This window comes from Nipponia nippon, unplaced genomic scaffold (genome assembly GCF_047370975.1).
Source record: "Nipponia nippon isolate SJK-2023a ecotype South Korea unplaced genomic scaffold, ASM4737097v1 scaffold_36, whole genome shotgun sequence".
In the NCBI taxonomy this organism is placed as follows: Eukaryota; Metazoa; Chordata; class Aves; order Pelecaniformes; family Threskiornithidae; genus Nipponia; species Nipponia nippon.
In genome coordinates this window covers 2,002,786-2,026,596 of record NW_028262354.1, presented here as the reverse complement: position 1 = coordinate 2,026,596, position 23,811 = coordinate 2,002,786, and the positions used below count along the sequence as shown (strand labels likewise).

Genomic DNA, 23,811 nt, shown 5'->3' with positions numbered 1-23,811 from the left:
TGAGATAAAGCTCGAGCTCCAGGTTCTCTGTTTTTCACCCAATATCCAAAGGGGCTAGCAGCCTCCAAGGCCGTGCCCCATGTGATTAGAGATTCCTGGTCACCCCAAGACCTTCAAGCCGTGCTGGTGCTGTAAAGGCATCGTTAGCACCACAGCTGAAATTTTGGGGCAGGAGGGGCAGCATCTTGCTTTAGCATGATTGATCACTCCTTCCCTGTGATGCCACCCACACTTGAGAGAAGAATAAATACTTTGGGAGTCTGTGTTTGAAGCAGCTAAAATGCACGCTGGTTGGGGCTGGCTTTCCAAGGCAGATTTACCACGGAGACATGGAGGTAAGGCACTTGGTGTGGCAGAGGAGGGAACAAGTCTGCAGTGCTTTGTTTACTTGGCAAATTCACTCCACTAATCTTTGAGGTGTATTTGCTGAAGGACCTCTGTTTTCTGAGCTCACCTGTGCATTGGGGCACTGGGCAAACCAGCTGCTCTGGATAGGCAGTGTGTATTTAAGCTTAGGCTGCTGGTAAAATGCTCTCTGGTTGTTTTCTTTAAGCAGTTTGATCGCCTAATTTTGTCCACGTCTGTCCAGTCCACCTTTCTTTCTGTTTTCTTGGGCAAAAAGATATTCTAAGCATGTTGGTCTGTGCATTCACATGAGGGGCAGCTGGGCTTCCCTGGGCTGTGGGCTGCACAGCTGGGGCGGGTTTGGAGGAGTGATGTGCACCAGGGCTGGGTGAAGCTGGAGGTGACACCTGGCTCATGGCAGCACTGGGACTTTGGCATGGTCATGTGGAGCAAGATTTGGGTCAGATGTGCAGAAAAAAAAGAAAGGTGTGGAAAATGTAAGTGTCTATGGTTACAGAAGAGCTTTTAAATAATTTAGTAGCTGTTATTACCACCATTGCTGGAGTTCTACATAACTCCATTCCTGGAGTTCTACAACTTAGGTCATGCTTAAATTTCTCCTGCTGTATTTTAATGTGTAAAACTTCAGGTAAACCAACCTCACCTAAAATTCTTTTCTTTGAAAGTATAACTAGAAAACTGGTGCCTCCTCAGACAGCCCAGGGTTATTTTCCTCTCTTCTGCCTGAAGACTTTGTGGATCTGGAAAATTGCTCAACTCCTTGGTTAATGGGGAGGAAAGGAAGAAGCAGACGAAGGAGACATTGGGAGGGAAGGGGGCACAGAAAAAGCATTGCTGGCAGTCAGGGGTGTGTGGGGAGCGTGTGTCAGGCAGTAACGGCAGGGACTGGTGTTGAGCTGGTGTTGGGTGTTCGGACTTGGGGGTGTTTAAGGTCTGGGGCTCAAGGGGGTGGGAGCTAGGTCAGAGCGGCCAGGTTTCTTAACAAAAAATAAAGCAGGAAATTCCTGTTTATTCCTGCGTGGCTCTGATTATTCCTGCTCAGCGGGGAAGAGCAGAAGTGTAGGTTAGCGGTGATGAAGGAAGGAAAGTGCTGCACTGAAGGTTTAATGTAAGAAAGCATTTAAATATGGGTTTTGGAGAGCTGGAAGGCTTCGGGGCTTGAATCGATGTGGCTTGCTTTGGCAGATTAAAAGAAACAGCAAATGCCTGGTTAGTGCTTGCACTCTGTGCAGCCATGGGACCCAGAGGTTTTACCGTGGTTATTGCGTTCCTAACATGCCTCCTTTGCCTTTTCTTCCTGCTCTTTCCTTCTTTCTTTTGCCTGCTGAGAGCTGAGGGCACTTGACGCTGAGGTTCAGGCTTACCTCCCTTTTCTTGCCTTGTTCCGTACACGAAGCACGATTCCTAAACTTTCCCAGGGCTGGAGCCCATGATACAGAGAGTTTTATCGCTACGTCTATGTCATTATCAGGAATTAAGCTAATTGGAATAAAATGCTTTATTTTCCTATGCTGCCTAGGCATTTCAGCAAGTTATTTCTGTTGCAACCTTCTTTATTGCTAATTCATTGTGACATTAAGAAGTGTAATACATCAGCTTTTCTCTAATACGTGTTTCCACTTTTTTACATGTTAATGAGCATATTTAACATATTTCTTCAGAGATAATTGGATTCTAAGACTCCCTGTGGTAATGCACTGAAAGCCAGCTAGCAATGCCTTTAATATCTAAAAGACTCTTTCTGCATTTGAATAATCCCACAATTAAAATTAGGAATTAATCTCTTGGCTGAAACAAGGCTTTTGAGGATACTTTTCTTGTTTTGAGACAGTTTTCATACACACGTTAACTATACTTATGGAGAAGTTAATTAAACCCTTCCTTTGCATTTGTACCCCGGAACTCACAAAGGGGCACAGGTATGTCGGATTATCTTGTTCCTCTCACCCATTGATCCTCCTTGTGAAGGCAGGATTTTTCTGTGCTTCGTTTGCTCTTAACTGATCCAGCCGGCTGTTTTAATTCAAAACATAAAAGCTATCATTGGGTAAATTATTTTTTCTGAAGGTGCAAAGGACCTCTCAAGTTTACTTAAACAGCTCTAGGTCTGGGAAATAAAAAGAAACAATGATGTGTAGCTAGCCAGTGCGTAGAGAGCACGTGTATCTCATTTTAAGCAAATCTTTAGCAATTAGAGACTGAGAGTAAACCTAATGTGGAAATAGGGCAGGGAAGAAGGTGAGATGAGATTATCCCATGTTTAGTGCTATGAAGAATTAAGGTGAGATGAGATTATCCCGTGTTTAGTGCTATGAAGAATTATTTCACCTCCCTCCGAAGGCACCTGCTTTTCACTGTAAGGAGGACCCCCGGTGAGGCAGCGTGCTGTACGGCAGTCCTTCAACCCAGATGTCTGGGAATGCTATTAGCCGACAGACAATCAAGACAAAATTAATCACGCAGCTACTGCTTGTTACCTCCAGCCCAGAGGACTCCGAGTCCTGCTTTTTATCTGTCATCGGAAAACGAGCTTTGACACTGCCTGTATGTTCCTTGCCTTGCAACTTCTCCAAGCTCCAGCCTTCACGGGCTGCGCACCACCAGAGGACGCTGCATGTGTGCATGCACGGTCACACGTGTGCATGCACGGTCACACGTGTGCGTGCCGGCTGTGGGAGCCCAAGCCAAGCGTGTGCATGCACAGACACACCTGTGCGCGTTTGGTGTGGGCAGCTGGGACGCCATCCCTCCCATCAGGTCTGCTGCCCGCACCCAGACCTTGCTCAGATGCGCTCCCTGAGCCAGCCACAGGGCTTAGCTTTGGAAAATCAGCTTCTGGGCAGAGCTCTGACCATGAACCAGCTTTTTGTGGTAGTGCTCAGAGGCTGGGCAGGTGTAGCAGCCCGGCTGCAAGTACTCCTCTTGGATTTTCTTCCCCTGCTGTATCATTCTGAGCTCAGGGCCGTTGCTGCTGCCGTGTGCAGGGACCCTGGCTGGGGATGGAGGCAGTGGCAGTTTGCTCCTGCCACCCGTGTGTCCGTGGAGCTCACTGCCTCATCCCGGGGCTGTCAGCGGAGGAGATGGGATGGGACAGGGCAGCTGGCTCAGTTGTGCTCTCTGCTGGCTTGCTCCACTCGAAAGCTGAGGGTTTGTTGGTGTCACCTCCTGTGGTCGTGGTGGAAGTGAGTCACGGGCTGCACTCATTTTGGCTGCTCCCCTTGGTGGTGGGGACAATTTCAGTGCCTTTGCCCGTTAGCTTCCTCACTGCTCAGCACATCAGCGGGAGAATTTCCATTCCTTTTGCTACCGTGTTTTCAGAGGAAGCTGCAATTTTGGGCAATGGTTTAAAGTCTGAGGTTTAGTGTCTTCTCTGGTTGGGGTGGGAACCTGCTTTCTGCTGTCCTGAAAAGCGGCTCTGGCCACCAAGGAGTGACCACAGGAGCATTGAAGGCAGGTGGAGAGGAAAAAACTAAGAAGTGCTCAGGGGTGGCTGTGCTGCAACAACGGCAGCCTCGTCCAGAGCAGGGGGTGGAAGGGGGCAGAGAGGACGTGTTGGGAAACACGACCTGATAGAAACCACACCAAAGCCAGGCTGGCAGCGCGGTGGATTTGGCTGGGCAAGGTGCCACTGGAGAGGAGCAAGGTGTTGTGTCGGGCTGGCAGCTGAGGACCAGAGTGGGTGCTCTGGGGCAAGACAGAGCTTGCCTGGCAGGGATGTGTATCTGGCAGCGGTGTGGCAGCACTCAACGAGGTGAACAGTGCAGGTCTGGTAGCTGCTTGCACAAAGCTTGTGGGGTGGCAGCAGAGGGGGAAGCCGGGCAGTAAGCAAGCTGATGCACCTTGTCCTGCACTGTGCTACCTGTGCTGCTTGCAGGAATGCAACTCCTGCCTGCCCTGCCCGCTTCTCTCCTTTTTTCCAGAGATGTACAGACAGGGAAATCACCTGCTCTCTTTTTTTCATAGGGGTTCATCTTTCTTTAGCCTGGCTTTCCCAAGAAGTAAAGCTTCTACGCTCCCGATTTTAATATCCTAACCTATTCTTTGCAAGCCAATTTGACACAGTGGCATGGTTCAAACAAATGCTAAATCTCGACTCGATTCATGAAAATCAGTAGAGACTTGGTTAATGCTGCTGTAGTAGAAAGGACTACTTAGTTCTCCCTTCATCAGGCTGTTGGACACAGGAGAGACAGTGGAAACCAGGCTCTACCAGTTCTGCCTGTGGCCTGCCTTCTTTAAGAGCAACATTTCTGTTTGTTTACACTGGGAAGGTGAGCACAGGGGAAGGTGTGCTGAGCTCTGGCAGGCTCCCAGCCATTCTCAGAAACTTCTTGCCTGGGTGTACGTTTGTGCTGAAGTTTAGAGCAGTGCCCTGCTCGAAACAGAGCTAGTCGCAGCCCCCAGGCAAAAGCCACCTGGTCTTGAGCCCAGCAAGATGCTGGATGGGAGCCTGAAAACCAGAGGGGAAAAAATGGGATGAAGAAATAGGGAATTCAGAGCCAATGTGGCAATGGCTGAACCCGTTATTTTTATTAAGTGCTTCACTTAGTGCATCTCGTGTGTGTTTTGAAGAGTTACTTGGATGTGCTAAGGGTTGCTGACCTCTCTGCTTTTAGCAAAGGGTGGGAGATGCTAGTTTTAACTGGACTTGTAAGTCTCCTCTCTGTGCCTGGAAGACCCTCTGGAGCTGGTGTCTCAGGCCAGGAGAATGTGGACTCCAGACTGGAACTGCTCACAGGCGCAAACGTGCAGCAGTTGACCTGCTCTGAAGGGTCGGCTTCCTAAAATGACTCACCCGGCTCCATGAAATAAGCAGTACCAGCCCTGGGGTACTGCTTATGGTCCTTCATCTCGGTACCAGCTGAGATGTCTGTACACAAGCTCTCAGCCTTGTCGACCATGCCTGAGAAATGAGGTCCTCAACTTTTGTTTGCAAATAAAGTTTGGCTAGACCTGGGCTGGATGGCATTTTGTCCTTTCCTTCCTCTCTGTAGGAAAGGGATAAATTACTAGGGGATATGTTAGGAATGCCACAATCACACCTGGTGCCTCTTTTCCAGCTGTACCAATTACACTCCACCCTGATGATGATGTGTCACGAGGTAGGAATAATGACAGATGAGTGAGAGGAGGAGATCATGGCGAGGGGAACATGAGAACCATCAAAGGAATGAAGAGCTGGGAGAAGGCAATGAACAGGCTGTTCATGAGTTTTGAGATGCAAACACAGTACATCCCCAAATGACATGGACCAGTGAAAGGGTCTAGCTGGATCTGGTCCTCTTCTTGCTTTGCTGCTTTACCACCAGCACTGCAGGCCCAAGACTGGGATCAGGGCACTGCAGCCCAGCCATGAAGACCATCTCTGGCCCAGATTGCTTGAATGAAGAAATGCTCGCTGAAATTACAGTCGATGTACCCAACAAAAAGGACAAGTTTTTCTAGGTTTAGTTTTCACATAAAACATGACATACTGATGGCCCTGGGTGGACTGCAGAGTCCTTTAAAGAGCTAAAGAAACCTTCACCTTGGTCTTGATGAACACCTCCAGCTTAATGACACTTGAGGAAAGGAAACTCGCTTCCTCACCTGCTGAGTGGCTGCTATGCTGGAAGAAATGGCTTGGTCTCCAGGGTTTGTTTTATAGCTGTTGGTAAGCACTCGGAAGCAGCCAGGATGATGCCAACAAACTCTGAGTATCAGTAGATGGGTGTTTGACCATCAAATGTGCTGGGATGGAACACAGTGTGTTCGCATAAATCTTGCAGTTGCAAGGGGAAGCGTCAGCCAGGGCAATGGAAGCGTGTAATGAGAAGTTATTTTTGTAACTGAGATTATGCGGGAGAGCACAACAATTTGTAAAGGACAGCCTAGTAATACGGTGTCAAAAGAGCATCTTGTGACAACGTGCTGGGCTTATCTGACTTCGCATGGGCATTTTTGGTACTACAGTAAACAGTATTCCTCTGCTTATCGTCTTCGCTGGTTCATCTTTAGTTGTCATTTTTACATTACTATAGGCTATCTTCACTAATGTTTGATTTATAGGTGTTTCCAAAGTCTAATACTGCAGATCTAATCTAACTCACAGAAGAGTCTTATTACAACATAAAGCGTGATATATGTAGTTTCAGGCACGGTAATCTGGCCTAGTGTCTTGAGAATGATATCTGTTGATTTATTTACTGGGAAAGAAATGGAAGCAGCTGACAAAGTTTTCCGATTCATCAAGATTTATTCCCTCAATCCAATAAGCTGTGATTATTGCTACACTATAAGAGCTTGTTTCATCTCTTTGCAAATAAACAGAGAGTGCTAACATGTAGAGATATTTTATTTGATGTGTGTATAGAGGCAGAAAAATCCTTTCTAACAGAGGATGTTAAAGACCCAGCAAACAAAGTACCATAATCCAATAAAAATGGCTGTTATTGAGCAGCTGTTTAGGGACGCCTAGGCTGGTTCTCATCATTTTTCCGGGCTGCCCTGAGCTGGATTGGGCTCTTCTTGCAGCAGCAGCCAACTGCTGTATCAGCAAAGAGCAGCTTGTGACCAAGTGCCACCGGGAGCCCTGGGTGCTAGCACGGAGTCTGACAGGGCTGCTGGGCAAGAAATGGCAGATGATATATCAATCACAAGGCAGACAACTGCAGAAATAATTGCCATACCCTTCTCCCTGTGGTGTTTCTATAACTTTAAAAAAGCTTTATGCATCTACTGCATCAGGTTGCAGCTAATATTTAGAGATATAACTCCGGTTCTGGGGAAAGCTGTTATGTGACGAAAACTTTTAATTATACAGTTTTACCGAGTCTTCACCTGGACATTGTGCAATAAAACTCTCATTTCTCAGCATTACTCTTCTCCTTGTGTTTTCTGCAACTTTTTTCTATTCAGCGTTTGCTCTTTCTTCACCCTAAATGCCATCTGTCATTTTATATCTCCTTAAAAGATCTTTCTCAAGCTATGTTAAAACGATGCCTTTGAGCTATTTTTCTCAATATTCTCATAATAATTGCAATCTAAAAGGCCATTAAAAAAGAGGATAGAAAACCTAAAGGCAAAATCATAACTGAATTTAAGACAGACTATGACAGTAGTTATTGGTATGTGGGAAGTAAAAAGGTTGAAGATGATGAAACGGGTTTCTGTGAGTGCAATTAATACTTGCATTGCACTTTTGGCCGTATTATTGCAGTTAACATTAGGCAATAAAAATAAGAGCGATAATTAACAGATGATTGAAAAGTATTTTTTATTGAACATGAAGCAATTTTGTCCCTTGTTGTTACACATGAGAAAAAAAGAGACTCACCAGAGGAGGTCTCATTTACGCACAGAAACCTCTTCTTTACTGTGTGCCCACTGATGCCACTCTTATTTCTTGCCTCGCAGCCAGTTTTGACACCTGGAAAGGCACCGCTCCACGATGGTGGCGGTGCAGGTGTTCAGGCGGAAAGGTGCTCGCGGGGACAGGCGGGCACCGGCACCCTTGGCTGTGCCCTTGGCAGAGCTGGTGTCTGCGGGTCCTGCAGTGCCCTGGGGTGTGCCCAGCTCCACGGTGCTCTGGGGTGTGCACGTCCCTGGGGGTTCTGTGGTGCTCTGGGACGCACATGGCTCCGTACACCTCACACTTTGGGATGCGTAGGCATCCACACATGTAACTGAGCACTGATCGGGGCAGGGATCACCAATGATCATACCCTGAGCACAGCAGGGCTCCTCTGTGCGTGTCTCAAGCACCTCAAGGGTGCAGGGCTCCGCAGTTGAGATTGGGTGCTGCAAGGGGATGTTTTCCATGCAGGTCCCAACTGTCTCGGGGGTGCAAGGCTCCACCGATGAGATTGCTTGCTGGAGGGTGAAGGTCTTCACACACGTCCCAGCTGTCTCAAGGGTGCAGGGATCCATTGCTGAGGTTGGGTGCTGCACGGGGAAGGTTTCCACGCAGATCCCAGCTGTCTCAGGGATGCAGGGATCCACTAGCGAGATTGCATGCTGGAGTGGGAAGGTTTCCATGCATGTCCCAGCTGTCTCAGGGGTGCAGGGCTCCACTGGTGAGGCTGTGGGCTGGAATGGGAAGCTGGCCCCTCCCTTGCTTTGAGGCGGGTCACAGGGGATCGCTGCCGGGCTCATGCAGGCACCCACACTTGGAGGTGTGCAGGAGTCCCAGGCAGCTGTGTGCTCAGGGCAGCAGGCGTCCCCGGGTGTGGGGACAGGAGGAGGTGGGCAGGTGGGCCTAAGCTGAGGGCAGGCATCCAGGCAGGTGGCTGCACCCTGACATGGGCGGGGGTCCACCTGGAAAGCCTGCTCAGGACAGGGGTGCATGTCCTGCACAGGGCAGGCATCCAGGTCCACCACGGCACAATGCAATGGGCAAGTGTCGGTGTGTGCGGCCTCCCCCGGGCAGGCAGAAGGGGGCAGGCAGGGCAGCTTGCACTGGGAAGACATCTTTCTGCACTGCAGGCAAGCCTGAAAGAAAAAGAACAATTCAGTGTCTGAGAACCCAAAGCATCAGACATTTCATTTTCTTGGCTGGTGAATTGTTCAGCAACATGTTTGCTGTTTGTGCCACCATTTGATCATGGGATAAGGAACAGAGAGAAAATTTGCTGGGTTGTTTTTTGTTTTTGTTTTTGTTTTTTTCCCCCAAATTCTGCAACCACTCCTTATGAAAAGAAGTTTGGTCATTCTGTTTTTCTGTATAAACTCCCAAACTCAGCTTTTCTTATTAAAATCTGTTTTCAGCCAAAGAATTTCACCCTAGCAGCATTTTCTTGCACAGATAGCAGTGGATTTGATTAACGTTTTCAGCAGGTTTATAAACTTCAAGTTAATCCTCTCTCTTTTCCAGACATTTTCTCCTTGTCCTGAAACTCCCTTGCAGAACACCCATCTCACAGCAGCTGCAAGAGGTGCAGCTATCGCTGTCCTACCTTTAGCATGGCTAAAAGCAGCACCAGGCTAGACAGGTAAAAGAAAGACGTAGTTGTTCAGGTTTACCATGAGGCTAGGCGCTCTTACCTGGGACCTTGGCCGCTGCCGTACGCGGTGCTGCAGTCACTTCACCACTTAGACGATAACTACATGAACAGCAGTTTCGGCTCCTGCGTGCCGTGCAGGTGCTCAGTGAGCAAGACGGTGTTTTATCCCTCTAAATGCAGCGCTGAGACAACAGGAAGCATTTTGCAGAGCATCCGTGGGAGTTAGAGCAAAGTAAGCGTGAAAGAAGATTGTTATTCTTTCAAACCCTTATCCCCAAGGAGGTGTGAGAGCCAATAAACAATTTCCCTTACGCATCTGGTAGCAGTAATCTATTTCAGCACATAGTAGAAAATGAACACCAGCAATAGGCTTAGATCTGTACAATCCCAAAGATACTTACCCAGCTCAGTATCAGCAAATAAAGACGGCGAGCAGACACGGCAACTTTAACCTGGGATCTGCCTTGTATACTCAAGAGCCTGGCCTCCAGAGATGAGGTGCCTCAGGCACACAGACAAGCTACCCTTTGCTAACCCAGACCTGCTCCGCCTCTGCCCTGTAATGAATATTTGACTAATTATTTTTAATGGAAACTGTCTATTTCCGTGGCTGTAGCATAACCTCGAGTTAGCAAAGATGTCTTGCAAAGTCACATGTCCTTTGTGTGGGGCTGACGTCAGAGAAGAATTTGGGAAATGAATGGACTCTCAGCTTGCTCTCAAATAGTTGGCCAGTCATGGGTCAGTTTTTCTGTGACGGTAAAACATCCTCCAGCCCAACACATCATGCGGGCCATTAGAGACAGGATGGGCTGTGGGATCTGGGGGATTCTTTTATTTTTAGCCACATCTGACCTCTTTCTGTCCTGTTCAGAAGTGGTGCTGCTGGTGGTAGTGTCCTGACGTGCTTCTGGAAACTCTTGTATCATCGCTAGTCTCGTGATGTTTTGCATTTTCTCCTAAAGCCCTGATTCAAATAACATAACCCTACTCTGTCCCTTTATCCTCATGCAGGTACACCCCTGAAGAGCAGATGGGTGACAGAGGAGTGACCACCACCTTTTTCCTTTCAGCCCACTGGTTTACCAAACTCAGCTGAATTATACTAAGGGTTAATTCAAATCCCTGTGGTCAGCAGCAAACTGGCAACCCAAGTGGTCACGCATCCCACATTTATTTATTTTGCCTTAAACGACCAAAAGCCTCTCCACTGGACAGCACCATGCTCAGCAGCATGGAGATGCATATTTGAAGGGAGCGTAGTATGCAGACACAAGAACACACCTTTGTCTCTGGATGATATACGCCCTAGTCTCTGCATGCAAGTAATACTAGTTCGATGCTTGTGTCACCAAGTAACTTAAGGCTGGTTCGGAGTGAGCAGAGAAGGAAGTTTCAGAGGCTTTGATCTGTTGCAGGCAGTGCACTTGTTGGCTCTCCCTTCTCTCTTATAACGAGGGATTTTCAGACAAGAACATCTTTACTTGACCACAATTGTGGTCCGTGCTGCGGCAGTCATGCACCGTTCGCTACCTTTCGTGAACGGTGTAGTTCAGTCTCGGTTTAGCCTGCTATACGATAGAAATGTGTGCAGCAAACTAAAAAGTGCCACTACCATGGCCACTGTGGTCAGAGCACCAAACAGATGGTTCATCACCCTGGAGCATCACTGTATAGAGATGGGCTGCCACAGGAGAAGTCCTGGAAGGAGCCTAAGTGACATTGAAGACCTTAACGCAGTGTGAAGCCTTCCCTGGCTGCCTAACTGCCAAAATCATAACAGATGTTGGTTATGCCAGCATACTGCACTTGGCTGAGGAGCAGAGATGTCATGAAGCTGCGCAGAAAACTTGGGTGCTCCCATGTACTGGGCTGCACTCTCCAGCGTACAGCAGCAGTTACAGGGGGGTGGGTGCTCCCCTCTGTCTGGCACAAGTGAGACTACGTCTGGAGGCTGTGTCCAGTTTGGGGCCCACAGTGCAAGACAGTCTCCAACAAACGGGAGTGAGTCCAGCGGAGACCACCAAGATGGTGTAGGGGCCTTGAGGAGATGATGGATGGGGAGAGGCTGAAGGACCTGCTCGCCCTGGAAAGGAAAAGACTTGGGGGAGATCCTGGGGCATCTTTCAGCTATCTAAAAAGTATTACTGGAGAGGCTCTTCTCAGAGGTGCCCAGAGGCAGGGTGAGAGGCAACGACTGCAAGTTGCAACAAGGGGAATTCTGACCAGATTATTGGGAATAACATTCTCAGTAGGAGGGATATTGTGCGCTAGTAAGAGCAAGGAAACTTGCACGTAGAGCAGAACAAAGCTGCTTGCAGAGTCCTATTCCATCTGTAATCCTGGTCTGTGTGGCTGTCTCAGGGGAAGGTCCAAGAAAAGGTACCAAATTAGCTTGTATCAAAACAAAGTTTAATCCTGAGGGGGATTGTTTCCAGGCTGTATCATCAGTTCTTTGTTCCCCATCCCCCATAGGAAACAGGTGGATCAGGAATTCAAGCTTGCAGACAGCAGTCATAGTGTTGCATGTACCACCTCAGTGGCTAGGTTTCATTAAAAATTATAATGTAAGCAAGTAATTTGAGGATTGGAGGTGGAGCAGGTCTGGAGTATTAAAAATTTTATTTCCATACCCCTGAGGTGTCTCACTTCCGGAGACATGGACACTGAAATCATATAAAAGGATTCATATTCTAGTGTTTCTCAAACCATTTTGGTTTCGTTTGCTAGTTGCTGGTGCTGAATTGGGTAAGTCTCTCTTGGCTTACTGGGAAGTAATGTAGTGGCTGGGGTTATTTAATTTTTAAATATTATCTGCAGAAGCAAGTTAGAAGAGTTATGCGTGCTTCTGCTTAGCGAGATTTGTGTGTGGTACTTATCAAGCAGCTGAGCTAAGGGTAGACATTCATTCCACCTTCTACCAGTCTTTACTCGCTGTATGTTTTGCAATTGCTGTGCTTTCTCCCTCAAGATGTGTGTCAGGGTAGTTGAGAGTGGACTAACCTCTCTCTTTCCCCAGTGACATTGCTGCCCTGTTTTAACCAGGAAATTATTAGGTTTGAGAGAGATCAAAAGGCAAGGCTAGGACTTCAAAGGAAAAAAGTGGTAGGGAAGATAAGAAGTGGAGACTTGCAGGCTGCAAGGGTAAGCAATGCCTGGAAGGAAGTCTGGATGAGAAGAGCTAGGAGGACTTCTGTGGGAGAGGTGGGAAAGCAGCTGCACTGTGAGCATCAGATCCTTTCCTTGTGGAAATTTTCCGGCATGAAGCCTCCACTCATGTCCTCTAGCTGAAGACCTGTGTGGGTGGAAATAGGGAAGTAATGTCAAAGAGTTAATCCCAAACCGAGGGGAGCTGTGGACAGATGGGGGCTGTCATGACTTCAGACCCTGCAATATAATCTAGCTGAGTCCAAATAACACCGCTTTTCTTTCGTGTTTTGAGAAGAAGTCATCTGAAATGTACATGCAGCCAGCAGCTACCAACTTGTCTAAAATGCTTTCATGTGGAGTTAGTGCCCTGCTATGGATCTCAGGCTGTTTTCCCAGTATATTGTTCAGTATTCCCCTGGAACAAGTATAGTTTAACTCAGTATTTAAAATAGCCTTGTGAAAGCCGAATGTCTCTGTTTTCCACAAAGTATATTCCTTTCCTGCTTTCAGACATTACCCCTCCCTCAAGGATGAATTGCCAAAATGATTGCCAACTGAGACAGATCTGCCTTCCACCTCCCACCATCTTGGTGAGGAGATTTCCTGTGAAAGAATGTGTGGATCCCTGTGGTGCTGTCTGTAACGTCCAGTGCTTGCCTCCGTGTGTGGATCCCTGCTGCTATGCTGGGATTCCTCAGGGCAGCACCATTTACGTGAACCTGGGTAATACTGGTATGACACAGACTAGCAGGTACGTGGATCCGTGCTGCCTTGGAGGCATCACATGTGTGCCTCTGTGCAGTGAAGAAGTGGCCAAGTGCACAAGACGCGTGGATCCGTGCTGCTGCAAAGTGACCGAGTGCACCACTAGATGCGAAGGTTCGTGCTGTGAGGAAGTGACCAAGTGCACCACCACATGCGTGGATCCCTGCTGCAAGGAAGTGACCAAGTGCACCACCACATGCGTGGATCCCTGCTGCAAGGAAGTGACCAAGTGCACCACCACATGCGTGGATCCCTGCTGCAAGGAAGTGACCAAGTGCACCACCACATGCGTGGATCCATGCTGCAAGGAAGTGACCAAGTGCACCACCACATGCGTGGATCCATGCTGTAGAGAGGTGACCAAGTGCACCACCAGATGCGAGGATCCATGCTGCGACAGAGTGACCAAGTGCACCACCAAGTGTGTGGATCCTTGCTGCAAGGAAGTCACAAAATGCACCACCACATGCGTGGATCCCTGCTGCAAGGAAGTCACAAAATGCACCACCACATGCGTGGATCCCTGCTGCAAGGAAGTCACAAAATGCACCACCACATGCGTGGATCCCTGCTGCAAGGAAGCGACCAAATGCATCACCACTTGCGTGGATCCCTGCTGCAAGGAAGCGACCAAATGCACCACCACTTGCGTGGATCCCTGCTGCAAGGAAGCGACCAAATGCACCACCACTTGCGTGGATCCCTGCTGTGGAGGTGTGAGTGAATGCACCACCACATGCGTGGATCCATGTTGCAAGGAAGTGACCAAGTGTACCACCACGTGTGTGGATCCCTGCTGTAGAGAGGTGACCAAGTGCACCACTAAGTGTGTGGATCCATGCTGCAACAGAGTGACCAAGTGCACCACCAGGTGTGTGGATCCATGCTGTAGAGAGGTGACCAAGTGCACCACCAGATGTGTGGATCCGTGCTGTAGACAGGTTACCAAGTGCACCACTAAGTGTGTGGATCCATGCTGTGGAGCTGTGACCAGATGTACCTCCAAGTGTGTGGATCCGTGCTGTGGGGAAGTGACAAAATGCACCACCAGGTGCATAGATCCATGCTGTGGAGGTGTCACCAGATGCACCACTAGGTGTGTGGATCCATGCTGTGGAGCTGTGACCAGATGTACCTCTCAATGTGTGGATCCATGCTGTGGCAGAGTGACCAAGTGCAGCACCAGATGCGTAGATCCATGCTGTAGGGAAGTGACCAAGTGCACCACCAGGTGTGTGGATCCCTGCTGTAGAAGAGTGACAAAGTCTGCCACCAGGTGTGTGGATCCATGCTGTGGAGGAGTGACGAAGTGTACCACCAGGTGTGTGGCTCCGTGCTGTGGACATGTGACCAGATGCACCAATAAGTGTGTGGAGCCATGCTGTGGGCAAGTGACCAAGTGCACCACCAGATGCGTGGATCCGTGCTGTAGAGAGGTGACCAAGTGCACCACCACATGTGTGGATCCCTGCTGTGGAGGTGTGAGTGAATGTACCACCACGTGTGTGGATCCATGCTGCAAGGAAGTGACCAAGTGCACCACCACGTGCGTGGATCCATGCTGCAAGGAAGTGACCAAGTGCACCACCACGTGCGTGGATCCTTGTTGTGGAGGTGTGAGTGAATGCACCACCACATGTGTGGATCCATGTTGCAAGGAAGTGACCAAGTGCACCACCACGTGTGTGGATCCCTGCTGCAAGGAAGTAACCAAATGCACCACCACATGCGTGGATCCATGCTGCAAGGAGGTGACCAAGTGCACCACCACGTGTGTGGATCCCTGCTGTGGAGGTGTGAGTGAATGCACCACCACGTGTGTGGATCCGTGCTGCAAGGAAGTGACCAAGTGTACCACCACGTGTGTGGATCCCTGCTGTGGAGGTGTAAGTGAATGCACCACCACGTGTGTGGATCCGTGCTGCAAGGAAGTGACCAAGTGCACCACCACGTGTGTGGATCCCTGCTGCGGGGGTGTTCAGGCTGTTACGAAGTGCGTGGATTCCTGTCCCACCGCCTGCGTTACACAAGCCACCCCCCCGTGCATGGGTGTATGCACCTGTGCCTGTGGCCGGCACTACTGCATAACATGTGCCGATGTCTGCTGTCGTAAACGCATGGCTCCTTGAGGGGTTGCACGTGGGGAGTCCTGTGATGGAAGCCGCAAGGGGACCCCATTCTGCAGTGCCGTTGCCCTGTGGAGTCTCCAAAGGCTAAGAAATCAAAATGGTTTGCAGCTCCCTGAACGTGCCAACGTCTTCCTGACATCTTTGCTTTCCTCGTGCCCTTCCTGTCCTCGGAAGAGTCAATCCTCAAACGGTTTTCCTCACATTTTGCATCATTTCTGCTGTATTTACCTCAAGCACAATGCCTTTCCTTGTAACGTGTCGCTAACTGATTTTGTGCCCCCAGGAATATTGCCTGGGAGAGAGATTCTGTAATTCTTCTTTGCACTGATGTGGATGGAGGAATTTCCTCATTTGTTTTTTCTTACCGTCTTCTCCTTTACTTGTATGAAGCAATAAAAAATAATGATCTTGGCATCAGCTGTCTGCAAGTGTTTCCTTCACTTTTGCTTTCACCCAGACTCACCTTTTCTCCTTTTAATTTCTTCCTAAAAGCCTGATTTCTGTAGAGTGGCAGCTCCTGCTAGAATGCATGGGAAGGTCTAAGGCAATAGCCAGAGACCTGGGACTCATCTGGGACGTCCCAGACCATTGCTGGGAGAGGGGACGCTGTATGTCACGAGGAAGCACTGCACTCCTGTGGTTCTGAAAAGACTTTGAAAACCCAACCATTTGCTGAAATGCTTCTCCAAAGCTGGAGGAGCTCAGGGCCAGCTGTATCTGCATCCCGCAGGCAGAAATGCAATGTTCCATTACGAACAATGGATAAATAAGCCACTAACAAGGGGAAGATGAGCAGGTCTGGGAAACTGTGCCTTGTGACTTTGTCACCTACGTGTAAGAGGTCCTATCTCAGCCTTTTGCAATCGACTTCCGTGTGCTTGTCTCCGGTGGCAATTGGGCAAGCCTCATCAGTTAGGGAGATCGGCACAGAGTCACTCACCACTGAATTCTGCAGAAATGTTGCTAGTATCAGCAAGGTGTCTTGGACAATTTTGGTAACCCTCCATGAATATCTGCTAACAGGAGCCCAGTGCTTCCGCCTTAGCACCAAATTTGTTTGCAAATTGCTCGCCCAGGAGCGAGCAACATCCTCAGGACTCAAAGTCGCCCTGTTACACACGCCAAGGGTAGTGCTCTGCAGGTTTCCAGGGCAGAGATGGTGTAGAGTCGGATTGGGCGTAGCAGCAACTGCTGAAGGGAGGAGAGATGGGGAGGCAGAATGCGGGGGAAGCCAGCCCAGCTGCTAAAGCAGCAGACGTGGGTGCAGCTCTGTCTGCGAGCACCCACTGGCTCCTTCTTTAAAGATGCCCCAGGGCACGTGGCTGGTGACTAACCTGCAATTATCACTGTCTCACTTTTTCTAGTAGAGGAGTCCAACCAGTAGTGGGACTGATAAATCATACCTGATAGACGTGGCAATGCACGTGGGCTGGGGAGATCTGGCCTCGCACAAATCATTCCACCCTCGCAGCTCTTCTGTTTCCCTCTTCCTCTCTCAACAGGTTGTGGCAGACCCTGGCTCTCCCCACTGGTTGTACAACACTTGTCGCAGTGGGTGTCTGGACTGTGGCAAGTGCTCCAGGCATTACCTAAGCACCAATGTTACACAACAGAAATACCAAACCAGTTGAGGCTTCCTATCACCTCTCTGTGGAAGTCTGATTTGACTCCAAGACTCCTTTAAAACTCACTAAAAGGTTCTGTGCAAGCAACGATTTCCTTCGTTCCTGCTCCCAAATCAAATGGAACAATCTTCCGGGAAAGAAGAAACTGCAGGTGGAAAAAATGGCACGCAGATAAGATTTTCCCTTAAACTTTCTCCGTAGCATCCTTCTGATGGCATGATTCAACATTATTTTTAATCCTTCATATGAACAGAGGAACTTAGATTTTAAAAGGCTGAGACTATTAGCAGAGAGCAGACACTTCATTTCCAGGTGAACGTCACAAGATTTTGCCGTAGGTAGAGAAACAGACATCATTCCTCCCTGAACACCTGAATGTTTATACTACATCTAGGAAACTGTTATAACAGTTTGGGAGAAAATTGCTGTTCAGCATAAACAAATGTAGTAGGCCCACAGTTCTTGCTCTGTCAGGCAATGTGCTCTGAGCTCAAGAAAGTGTTTCTCAGCGATCAGGACACAGTTTTATTCAGTAATGTAAAAAAAACTAAGGAAAGCTAGTTTCCCATTCTAAAATATTGGGAAATCAAAGCAAATATCGGGAATAGTCAGAAGGCAAAAGATAAAACAGATGAGTTTTTTTCCCCATAACCACAGCCAGTTCCTCTTTTTCAGATTTAATTGCATTCAGATGCTCACTTATCATTCTTCACAGAGCACTCACCTTCCTGAGTAAACAGGAAAAGAGGCGGATAGTGCCGTATTTGGGCTCCTCTCAGCCCCAGAAGTAATGATCTAATTACTTGATCAAACAGTCCCTAGGGCATGGACTAGACAAGCCACTTGTTTTCATGTGAGGCCCATTGCATTCTATACTTAGCTTCCTGGCATCTCAACTATGCCATGATTTCCAAAGCTGGAGCGATAGACCGGCAGCCTGGAGTCCAGCCCCACCTGGAAGCTGCCCTCGGTGCTGGATCACACCCTCGCACCTTCCCCGGGTCGTTGTGGTAGGGAATGATGAGAGGGGAAAGTCAGGTGTAATGAAGCCCCAGACTTCAAGATTTAATTGCAACAAAGTACAGGAGAGTGGGCTGGGAAGGCCTTGCCACGCTGAGAATACGGGGAGAATCTTTTAGGTAAACCAAGGGATGCAAAGAAATCCAGAGGTGTCATATTTTTAAAGCAAAGTGTTCAGCAGTTTATGAAACAGGTTTTTTTTCTAGCAAAAATCCAGTTGAACAGCCCACAATGGTGCATATCCAAACAGTTGCACAGGGAAAAATTTCAGTTTGAGATGTTTCTGTCAAAAATCATGACATCTGCACATCCTGAAGTTTCGTATTTATGTTAACAATCATGTCTCCATGACCATGTGGTGTTTCCTGTCTGCAGGCAAATTTTTTATAGCTGTAGGAAAATGGCTCCAGCCTTGATGTGCCTCCATCTTTGGTAGCTCTTGGTGATGAAATACAAAGTCTCTCTTGGATTATTGGGAGCCAAAAGTGTTGACCATGTTATCTTTTACTGAATTTTTCAGAAATATACTCCTGAGCACCAGAATACAGTGCTCAAGGGGCGCCTCTTCTGCAGCACCAGAAAAACTTCTGGGCAGGGGAGTCTGTCTCCTCCTGGGCCCCAGGAACCTCTCCGGGTTCAGATTTGCACTGTCGTGCTCTTTTCATCAAAGCGCTACCCATCACACCAGCCTCTGCTTCTGCAAGAGACCTCAACATGTGCCATTTAATTAAATAGATCCCAGAAGTGTCAGATTTGGAAAATCACTTCTTTTCAGGATGGCCACGAAGAGATGTTGCTGTGGGGTCCTGACTCACTGAAGTTAATGTGACTAGTCAAATGACCAAATTGCTCATAAATATAATAGAGATCCACAAATAATTTTCAATTAAGACTAATAATCCAGCCCTCTGATGTTCCCACATATTACAAATGCACATCAATTTATATCTCCTAAAATGTCTATTTCTCTCAGAAGTCATTACAATCTCTTGCTAATCAAATGTAACAATAGGATATACAATAACCCACTATAGAAAGGGAGACGTAGGACCGGTCCTTAGCATTGGTTTTAGAGGTGAGCCTGGAGCCCTAGGAAAGCATGAAGAACTGTACAAACCAGACTATGCGAAATTTCTCAGCAAGATAAGTGTTGGAGGCTGCTGCTGCAAGGGGACCTAAAAGTACTGGAGGACAACTGCTTGCCCAGCATTACCCATTGAGGTTAGCTCTAGGAGGAGAAGATGGGGAGAAATTAATCTGTCAAAATATTAGACACCTAAATCTGAGCTAGTTGCTCTCTGCTCATTTTATAATCTGCAGGGTCTATTTGATGCAGTTGTGGGTGTTTCTCCTCACCCCGAAGCAGATGTCTAACACAAGCAAACACCACTGTACAAGTCCTTGTTTCTTCCTATCATCTATAAAAGCCGCCAGCGTAGCATATGAGTCTCGGAGGGAGAAGCCGCACATGATGCCCCAAGTCTATGCAGCAAAGGAAGAGGAGTGGAAAGACTGAATGAACCATGAGGTGCTGCTGGGAGGATAAGTGCAGTGCAAATCCATCAGCTCACATGGGTTTAGGACAGGAATTCCAGTTTCCCCATGTAAACACTAGAAAGGAACCAGCGCCAACGCCTGCAATTCTCCAGTGGGACTCCTGTTTTCCAGCATAAACAGGATGCACTGCTCATGCTGAATGGGTTTTGGTTTTGGGTTCTTTTTTTTTTTTTTTCACTTAGCATTTGTGTAAGTGATCTCATTGGGAATTTGGTCACCTAAATGTAGTCTGATGATCACATTCCACCTCTGTGATTGGAATATCTCAGAGAAATAAAGATTTTCTGTGCTGTGGAGCTGAGTGAGATATCATGATCAGCAAAAGGCTTTAATATGCTAATATAGAGTCCTGGGACTAAATCCCACTTAAACTGAAGCCCTTTACACTGCTCTGGCGGTGAAAAACACCTTTAAAATGAGTGCCCCTTTACTTTGCCCTGAATGGCTTGAAGAGGTCCTCAAGGTAACTGGAGTTGTGTCCCCATTGGCACTGCTAAGCATGAATGAAGGTGGAGAGGAATGAGTTGGCTGCATTTAATGGTTAAAAAGGTATTAGAGAAACAGATACCTCAACAGTTTGTGGAAGCGCTGATGGCCCACTGTAGGATTAGCTGTTTCTTACCATGAGAATTAGGACATGATATTTCACATAGTAAATCAGATCCATTGTCCGTCTTCCCTAATAATAGCTATCCATTCTTACTGCATTGAAAAAACCCTAAGGTATCATTCAGACATTTAAGGAAATAAGGACATGAACATATCCAAGCATATTAAATCTTTTTTGAAAAACAATTAATCTGGTACCCGATTTTTTTTTTCATTACTGTGTCATTCCCATTGGAATGACTTGGATATTAAGTGGAAGCAGAATTTGCTCAGGATCATATGTTTTTCCTGGAAAAAATTAGGATGTAAACAAATATGTAAAGCATGTATAGGTGGAGCCTGTTCAAGTAGTTAGTGGTCAGGTGTCCATACCCCTGGGCTCCCTTGTTTCCGGAGATGACGCCATGCAAGCCATATAAAAAGGTTTGCGTTTTGATGCTCACACCAGTTCATTTGACTTCTCGCTCACTCACCTGCATTGGTGAACTGGTAAGTCTTTGTTGGATTTATCAGGGAATGATGTGATGGCTGTGTTACTTGGTTGTTCTGGTCAAGAGAATATATTACTGATCACAGGAGAGCTTTGCTTCTGATGTTGCTGTTCCAGGATTTGTCCTGGAATGGGGGAGAGGATGTTCAACTCTTATTTAGAGTTTGCTGTTCCTTAAGCAGCTTGCAAATGCCCTGTCACCTCTTCAGAAACTGTGACTGACTGTCATCCTCCTTCGTATTCTATCTTCATTACTTTTTCATACCTCATTAAGTCTGGAAATTAAATAAATTAGCAGATGCTGCAGAGTAAGTCTTGGGACTTCAAAAAGAGATGGGTGGGAAGAAGCATTATCTGGAAGAAGGAAGCTGCAGAATACCTGAGGGCAAAGCTGCAGGAGACATCTGGGAGAAGCCAAGATGAGGAAATGAATTGGAACGAGGAGCTGCAGCCTCTGAGCCAACCGTTCTTTTATGAAAGGATGAGCCCATTAATTTTGATACAAGTCCAATGATGTACCATGATATACAGCTGGAGGATTTAGGATAGTGTCTGAATTTGTGGTCTTTGGGCTTTATCCTCGGGCATCAGCAGCTCAATGTCTACACAAAGGGGGATGTGCTCTGTGGTGTGCGTGAGGAACTGAAGAAGTGATAAGCAAACGATGGGGCCTGGAACGTCTGCTGATTTAATTAAGAAAAAAACAAAATGAATTATTTTCATGTTATGATGGCTTCTACAAAGTTTAACTGTAGGTAATTCTATAAAATTCAGGGTTTATGACTCCAGTCTTCCTAACAGTGATGCTTGCAGGCTCCCAAGAAAGGAAGGAATAATCTGGCAGTGTTAGTTGCGTATGTCTGAATCCAGAAATCATTAACACGTGTTTTTTCCTAACAGTCCTTTTCTCAGTCCAACAGCTAACTGCTATATATGTTTCCAGAGCTCAGGTTGTGAATTGTGGCTCAAGAAGAAAGGACGAGTGTCCTGATTTTCTGTTTCTCTCTTTACCTTTGCCTTTAGCTTCACCAGCACCTCAGAAGGATGTCTTGCTACGAGCAGTGCAAGCAGCCCTGTCTGCCCCCTCCCATTTGTGTGCAGAAATGCACCAAGTGTGTGGAGCCCTGCAAGACAGTGTGCGTGGAGCCCTGCAGCAACGTCTGCGTGAAGCCATGCTCCACGCCGTGTGTGGAGGTCTGCTCAACACCCTGTGCCACCCAGTGCACCACGTCCTGCACCACCCAGTGCGTGGAGCCTTGTGCCGCCCAGTGCACCACGTCCTGCACCACCCAGTGCGTGGAGCCTTGTGCCACCCAGTGCACCACGTCCTGCAGCACCCAGTGTGTGGAGCCCTGCAGCACCCAGTGCGTGGAGCCCTGTCCCCCTGAGTGCATCGACGTCTGCATAAAGCCATGTGCCACTCAGTGCCCAACCCACTGCAGCACCCAGTGCGTGGAGCCCTGCGTCACCCAGTGCTGCACCAAGTGCGTGGAGCCCTGCCAAACCCCATGCGTGGAGGTGTGCGCCACCAAGTGCGTTGATTCGTGCGAGACGGTGTGCCTGGAGCCATGCGGCACGGTCTGCTCTCGCCCATGCTGATCACCTTAATGCATGAGCAGCCCTGATGCTTCGGTGCATTGCAATATCCATGAGCTCATGAGCACCCACGGAATGAAAAACAGGTTACAGACCCACCTGCAACATACCGAGACCTCTTCCGACCTGGTTACCCCATGCTCTCTTTGTCTTGGAAAATATTTTTCTAAATGTTTCCAGCCTGTGTCTTTGATACTTCTGCCTATGATACTCCTGCTACTGCTACCTCAGCACCTTCTTCTTGGTAACTGCAGTTGGCCAATATTATACTGCTGGGCATCTTGGGAAGTTATTTAGCAATGGCTGTGCTCTAAGCAGTTGATGTTGGAAGATGCCTCCCCTCCCATTCTTTAATTCTCATCTTGTCTTTTAATGTATGTCCTCTTGTCTTTTAATGTCTATGTGCAGCAATAAAAATTGACCATCAATGGCATAATGTGTCTTTTGTCTTTCTTTCATCTCCCCATTCCCATGTCTTTGGACCCAAGAACATCTTCGTTTAGTTTTGCTTCTAAAAGCTGTTATGGTTGTGGAGGATTTGTGCCTGCAATGCAGTGCTGTAAACAGAGAGCGCATGCATCATAACGTGGAGCAATGTCTTCTAATGCTATCAACAAAACATCATCCGATCAATACCTTTCTGACAGATACAGAAAAAATTAGTGTTGTCCTATGTGAAAACAATGATAGAAATTTAATTTTCACCTTTATTAATGATAGAATTTCGATCTTTATACCTCTGGATTTTGGAGGCAAACCTTAGAAACTGTTAAAAGGTAAATTTAAGTGGAAGAAAGCCCCAAATCCAAGAAAGAAGGAATCAAAATGTTCTTGCTGGGATTTTAATTATTTCTTAAAAACATCCTGATGGAGACAAAAATGCTATTTTTGATTAATTCTTTCCATGATCCACACTGACTAAATATAGAAAGTAGGGGATTTGGCTTCAGGAGATGTATCTTTTTGTGGTTCAAGAACAGGTCCGAGCCCTGCAAGATTGCAGTTTTGTTCCCAGGGTTGCTGCAGATACTTTGTGTGGCTTTGGGCAGGTCTCACGCTTGTTATCTGTCTGTTCCCCATCTCCAACGAGAAGAAGTCACATCCCTGACTGTTAGAGTGGTTGGCATTTTGGGTTCATTAACGTCTGGCAGGTACAATAATATTTTAATTCATTTATAAATGCATCTTCTTTATTTGGAGTCCTAATTTTGAAACTGAAGGAGGGATGGATGGAGGGATGTTATACCTGTTTAAATGCTGAGTTTCAGAGATAATGTTCCCATTGTCTTCCCTACTGTGCATGTGACTTGCTTACCTCCATCTCTGTGATGGCCACGCAATTTCCATGTCTGGGATGTAGAGAATTGCTAGCCACCTACCATATCATTATGGCAAGGGTGGAGAGCATCTAATCTAGAAAAGAAAAGAGTTATATTTAGGTGTGTGTAAACACTATTACCAAATCAGCTTTTAATGAAACCTTGTGTGCAGGTGTAGAGAGTTTGACATAGATTCCTTTTTGG

At 47.4% G+C, this 23,811-nt stretch overlaps 2 protein-coding genes across 2 annotated transcripts; both read left to right on the top strand.

The window, feature by feature from the left end:
• The first annotated feature begins 753 nt into the window (after positions 1 to 753).
• On the top strand, positions 754 to 15,391 carry LOC148053897 (uncharacterized). The gene is made up of 3 exons (XM_087771918.1): positions 754 to 842; positions 13,008 to 14,223; positions 14,617 to 15,391. Exons 1-3 carry the CDS (start codon positions 782 to 784, stop codon positions 15,389 to 15,391), a joined length of 2,052 nt encoding a protein of 683 aa, XP_087628044.1. The 5' UTR covers positions 754 to 781.
• Positions 15,392 to 21,736: 6,345 nt separating this feature from the next.
• LOC104014945 (uncharacterized) lies at positions 21,737 to 22,291 on the top strand. Its single transcript, XM_009467630.1, has one exon. The coding sequence runs from the start codon at positions 21,737 to 21,739 to the stop codon at positions 22,289 to 22,291; it is 555 nt and encodes a 184-aa protein (XP_009465905.1).
• The last annotated feature ends 1,520 nt before the right edge of the window (positions 22,292 to 23,811 follow it).

Coding starts and splice junctions, on each gene's coding strand:
- LOC104014945 (XM_009467630.1), top strand. CDS start 21,737: ATGTCTTGCTACGAGCAGTGCAAGCAGCCCTGTCTGCCCCCTCCCATT.
- LOC148053897 (XM_087771918.1), top strand. CDS start 782: ATGGTCATGTGGAGCAAGATTTGGGTCAGATGTGCAGAAAAAAAAGAA. Junction 843..13,007: donor AAAAGAAAGGTGTGGAAAAT/GTAAGTGTCTAT, acceptor TCCTGCTTTCAG/ACATTACCCCTCCCTCAAGG. Junction 14,224..14,616: donor GTTACCAAGTGCACCACTAA/GTGTGTGGATCC, acceptor ACATGTGACCAG/ATGCACCAATAAGTGTGTGG.